At 46.5% G+C, this 6000-nt stretch overlaps 1 protein-coding gene across 2 annotated transcripts in view; it reads left to right on the top strand.

Moving 5' to 3' along the window:
- The first annotated feature begins 3685 nt into the window (after positions 1–3685).
- The window catches only part of SLAIN2 (SLAIN family member 2), a 78060-nt gene continuing 75745 nt past the window's right edge, over positions 3686–6000 (top strand). For both annotated transcript variants that reach the window (XM_045815851.2, XM_045815850.2), the window contains exon 1: positions 3686–4359. In XM_045815851.2, coding sequence (XP_045671807.1) covers positions 3971–4359 — 389 coding nt within the window. In that variant the 5' untranslated portion in view covers positions 3686–3970. The remainder of the gene's footprint in view (positions 4360–6000) is intronic.

Below are 6000 nucleotides of genomic sequence, written 5' to 3'. Positions count from 1 at the left end.
GCTATAGTGGATGTGTTGGATAGTTAAGGTTTCTTCAACAAATTTGAGCATGTTTTCAACAAATGCAAATATTTCTGTAAGCACCTTGCGGTTTCTAAATTACTTTTGGGCATGTGCTGTTACACATACACACACATGTGCACATATGTCTTGATTTAGGATTTTAGGACTGCTGAATACCCTTAAGCCATTGAGTAATAGTTTTTCCCTCTAAATACTTACAGTGCTTTGTAATATTTTCCACTTTGTCAGGAGTTTTGGCAGGAGCTAACATGCAAGTAGGAGCAAGTTATGGAAAGGGCCACACCTGCTGAGAAGAGAAGCAACTCCTTCATCCAGGAACAAAGCAAGCTTATCATAAAAGACAACACCTGAAAAATCTAGTTGAGATACCTGTGATGCACACCGTAGACACCTACCAGCTTAACTTCTCATATCTCTGTGAAAGAGCTGCTTTTTGAGTGACTTTTTAAAAACGTGCTCTAACACTTCTGAGTCATCAGAGAAGACAGTATTGTAGGTAACCTGAAAGAGAAGGATCCAGGCAACATTTAGGACAGTTTGGAAATATTCTTGTCCTCATACTTTTAAGTGAGAACCCGAGACTTTCTCTCCTCAGCAATTCTTAAGGGCTGTTTGCACTCAGGAAGTGGAGAATGACCTAGTTTTGAGGATGACATATGTAGTGTGACATGTTGCTCTTTGGAAGAGAAATATATAATTAAAAAAAACCAACCACTCAACATTAGGAATTTCTACTTTAATGATTTGAGACATAACAAACACATTTATCTGAAATTCTCTGTTAGGAGGCTTCCCTTGACGTACACCCATCATCTATTCAACATTTATTGCACATCTACAATATAGTAGGGGCACCAGGGATACTGCAGTGAACCCTGTCTTCACATAGTTCATATTCTACTGGGGAGAGATTGGCAACAAACAAAGGAAGAAATAGACGATGTGTCAGAGGAAAAAAACAGAACAAGCTAAGAGCTTGGGGAATGATAGGGATGCTATTTTATGAGGGTCATAAAGATGGGACTAGTGAACTTAGTTGGTGAGATGAGCTGAGACCTGAATGGAGAGAGTTAGTAATATGACAATGTGGAGGAAGAATGGATACTAGATAGAAGTTATAGCAAGTACAGAGTTCCTACAGTAGAAACATGTTTGGCATGTTTAAAAAACATCAAAAAAGCCAGTGTGGCTGGAGTAGGGTGATGGCGGGGAAGAGTGATTGGTAGTCAATGAGGTACTTGCACAAGCTGCCAAATATCCAGTCTTAGAGCTAAGAAAAGGACTTGGTAGTTTAAGTATGTTGAGAAGCAAGTCGAGGTTCCTAGCAGGGGAGTGACCTGATAAGACTAAGCAAAGGATTGTCTGGTTGCTGTGTGCATCACAGATTGGAAGCAGCAAAGTGGAACAGCCCAGTAAGAGAGGACCACAGTAAACTAGACAAGAAAAGATGCGAGTTGGAATGACAGCTGTACCAGTGGAGGTACCAGGAAGTATGCAGATGCATTTTGAATATACAGCCAGTATGACTTGCCTAAGGATCAGAGATTACGGTCAAACACCACATTTATGGTATAGCTAGAATCTGCCACTGGGCCTTCTGATTCTCCATTCATTGCTCCTTGTCACACCAACCTCTTCTTGCTACCATGAAATATTAGCATTTAACTTCACAATGTCATATGAACTATTCTTAATCAAGGAATATATTTGAAGTGTTCTCATTACAGAACCTAGCTAGTTGGAATCTATTTCACAAACTGTTAAACACAAGTGAAAAGTGGTATATGTGCAGCAGTCATGATATTGAACCCTCTGGCAACGAGTTCAGATGTGTCAGAGACAGCAATGATATTCAGACTTGCATTATATAGATAATACATATTATTTCACAATTATTGTGTTACCAAAGACATCTTTTGATTAGGTATACATATCTAAGAAAATACTTATTTATAAGTAGTCAGCAAACTTTGAAAATACTCAATGCTTTTTTTGCTATGAATAAACATCTAGACCTTCACCTGTCAGAATATACATTCTTCTCAACTTTCAACAAACCAGATGTTGAATGTACTCTGTGTCAGACACTAGACGTGAAAAAAAAGGTCCCTTTTCATCAAGTAAACAGACAAAAATAAAAAAGAAGCAAAAAAATTTAAAAATACAAACACCTGTTGAAAACTATTGCTCAAGTAATGCTAGAGTAAACAGAACAGCTAAATCCTGCACAATTGTCAGGAAAAGTTTTCCTAGATATGCAAGCATGGGTTTTAAGAAAAGGAATCAGATTTGGCAGGTAGAATATTCTAGGCAAGGAAGATACAGCACGGAGAGGCCAAATGGTAGAAGTAAGCCATGGCATATTAGTCCACACCCAGGTGTAATAGGACTGGATCATTATTAGCTAAAGGTGGAGGAGGCAATTAGAGGAAAGCTGCAAACATAAGCCAAATCATTCACAGCTGACATCTGAAAAGTAATGACTGTGATAAAAAAACATTTAAGTGGTTTTTGGTTTGTTTTGCTGTTAGCAGTACACATTATAAACAGGTGCCACTGAAGGCAGATTTCTTACATTCAACGCTCAGCATTCATCAGTATGTCTATTTTTGTTTATTAAATTTTAGTTCTTTTAATGTTTACTTATTAAGTTTATTAAGTTCTCTTAAAATACACTTTTTAAAGTCAAGACACACCATGAAAAAGTTTTTCCCAAGAAAACGATGCAAAGAGCAGATTACCAATCAATTAACAAAGGTAAGAGGAGCGGTTTTCTATCCCCTGCTTCCAAGCCAGTGTGCAGTAAACTTTAAGTCGGAAAAACTGCTTTAATCCATGAGATGCCTTTAAAATGTTTAGCACAGGGGTGCCTGGGTGGCTTAGTGGGTTGACCGGCCAACTCTTCAACTGGGATCAGGTCTTGATCTCCGGTGAGTTCCAGCGGGCTTTGGGCTCCACGCCGGGTGTGGAGCCTACTTAAAAAAAAAAAAAGAAAAGAAAAGCTTAGCATAGTGTCTGGCCCATAGTAAGCACTCAGCAACTTCTGGTTATTATTTTGACCTTAGACCTCTCAAGCACTTGGAATTCTGTTTTCTCATTTTTCGAGGAAGAAATGGGCCACCGATAGTCCCTGAGGCTCCTGCCAGCCCTGACAATCTCCTATTTCAAGTACTCATGGAATGAATATTTGCTGAACAAACAGACAAAATAAACTGTCCAAGCGGTCCGGCTAAGCGCCCACCAGAGAACCAGCCGAGAGGACAGGATCAGGCGCTTGGTCCCACACGCCAGTGTTTGGGGGTGGAGAACACATCACACTCCCCCTATCCAAGACCAATAGGCGGAGCTGAGTGAGAGTTTTGTTTGCGATCTTAGCCCTACCCGCAGCCAAGTCCTTACTCCTTTCCGGCCTTAGCGAGCCTATCTCCCTGCGGACGCCCCGCCTGCGGCCGGAATCGCTCTTCCCAGCCAGCGGGGCAGCTTCCCACATCCACGGCGCTCCGGGCACGCCCCTTCCGGCCGAGGCCCCACCCACCGGCTTCGCCCACGGTCCCGCCCCTCCGCGAGCTCGGCGCTTGGTCCTCTCAGCGCCAGCCGCCGGCCGCGTCCACCCCCGACGCTCTGAGGTCACCGACGGGGCCGGCCTGCGGAGGGCGGAGGGACGGACTGCGGGGGGCGGAGGGACGGAGGAAAGATGGCGGCCGAGGCCGGATATTGGCGCCGCCTCCCCCAATCCTGGAGCCGGCGCAGATGAGGCGGCTCGGTTGGGGCCAGCGGTGCTTCGGAACCGGAGCTGGGGGGACCCTGGCGGTGGGGCCTGGCCCTGCTGTATGCCGGCGCCTCGGCTAGAGTGAGCGGCGGCGGCGGCGACGCCTCTTTCCCCTGGCCCTCTCCCTGTCGCTGTGAGTCCGAGCGGGTGGCAGGCGGCACAGGCGGCGGGGCCGGGATGGAGGACGTTAACTCCAACGTGAACGCGGACCAGGAGGTGCGAAAGCTGCAGGAGCTGGTGAAGAAGCTGGAGAAGCAGAACGAACAGCTGAGGAGCCGCTCTGGGGCCGTGCAGGGCGTCGGCTCCCTCGGGCCCGGCAGTCCGGTTCGGGCTGGCTCGTCCACTCCCTCCTCCGGCGCGGCGTCCCCTCGGGGCTTCCCCCTGGGCCTCAGCGCCAAGTCCGGCAGCGGGATCGGATCGGGCCCGAGGCGGACGAGTAGCGAGGAGCTGCGGGACGCCACCTCCTTGCTGGCAGCGGGCGAGGGCGGCTTGCTGGACGAGGTGGAGCCGCTGCGGCCCGAGGAGCTGGAGCGCCTGTCAGGCTGGGAGGAGGAGGAGGAGAGCTGGTGAGCGCGGGCCGCCGGGCCGGGGCTGGGCGGGGACGGGCCCAGGGGCAGAGAGCGTCTTCCGAGGGTACCCCTGGTAAGACACCTCGCTTTGTGTAGCCAGATCCGCTCTCCTGACGGGGACTGGTGGGTTTTTTGCTTTGGCTGCAGAAAGGTCAATTGGAGTTGGGGATTCGAGGCGTGCTAGAGGAACGAACGGGGTTTGTAGCTAGTTTTATTTTCTCCTGGGTTGTTGTGGACCCTCTGGGTTTTAGACCCCGTTGGGGTCTGTGGTTTGGCCCAGCCTGGGAAGGAAGGGCTGCTCGCCGGGGGAGGAGTCGGCAGTGGGAAACTGCTTTGTAAGGAAAGGATCTTGCTTTGTGTGAAATACTGGCTTTCGGAGGGTGGCCTGAGCATTTTGGATGTCGGGGAGGGGTCTGCATGATGAGGTATCACCGGATCCGGGGAGCAGACCACAGTGGTCTAGTGCAGTGGTCAGTGGTTTGGACTGGTGGGAGATGGGTTCATTTCTGGCTGCGATGGGGACACCGTGTGAATCAGCACTCCTCTTTGGGTAGTGGGGTAAAGCTGGCTTTGTGTGAAGAGGACAGAGGACGGTACCGCTTTGTGTGAAAAGTCAAGGGTGGAAGAAGAGCCTGGCTCTTTTAAAACAAGAATTGGGTCTGTCATTTTTCGGAGTTGTGAAGTGACAGCACATCCATCCTTAATTTCTGTGTCATCCTAGGGGAAGAGAAAAGGAGCCCTATTTAAAAAATATAAACCAAAGCTGCATTGTCATAAGCTACTTCATGATAGAATTGTGACCTATACCATAATATCACTTACATAAATAGAAAGGTCATGAGAGGCATTCTCCCTCATTTTAGTGCAACCCCATAAAGATGTCTGTGAGAAACTCTTAATTTATCCCTTTTTTGGGTTTTGATTTGTAGTTAAAATGTGTCAGCTCTTTGTTGAAATTGAAACTTTTAAGCCAGTAAAGTTGAAATTCTTCCTGGGCTCTAATATTGCAGAGGTGCAACTTTACAGTTACTGGGGTAGTTACGAGCTTTGCCTGGATTCAGGCCCTGGCTCTGCCACACTAGCTGTATGACCTTGGGCAAGTTACTCTGCACTTCACTTTCTTCCTCTATTTGATGGAGAAAATAATAGTTCTTATCTCTATGGAGTTATGAAGATTACATGAGATAATCCACATATGCTTTTGGCACTGGGTCTGGCACATAGTAAACTCTTCAAAACTAACTGCGATTACTCTTAAGCCTAGTTATTTAAATTATGAAATATTCAGTAAGCTCTTATAGGATCTTGAGGGAAAGTCTAAAGATTCGTAACATGTTGATCCCTGCTCATTATGGCAGTTACAGTCTTGGGAGCCAAGTTTTATGCAATTAAATAAGCTAGGAGATACACAATGAATTGCAAAAAAAAAAAAAAAAAGTGAGGAGCAAAAGTGCTGAGAATGCTCAGAAATTGGGAAGAAAATAATGGTTCAAAGTAGCTGAGGCAAACTTTGGGGAGAGGTGGCTTTGGAGCCTGGAGGTGGGGAGAGAGTAGGAAGGGCTTTTTTTTTTTTTTTTTTTTTTAAAGATTTATTTATTTGACAGAGATAGCCAGCAAGAGAGGGAACACAAGCAGGGG

The sequence above is a fragment of the Ursus americanus genome, chromosome 8, assembly GCF_024610735.1.
Source record: "Ursus americanus isolate L20-20 chromosome 8, mUrsAme1.1.p, whole genome shotgun sequence".
In the NCBI taxonomy this organism is placed as follows: Eukaryota; Metazoa; Chordata; class Mammalia; order Carnivora; family Ursidae; genus Ursus; species Ursus americanus.
This window is presented reverse-complemented; position numbering and strand designations above follow the sequence as displayed.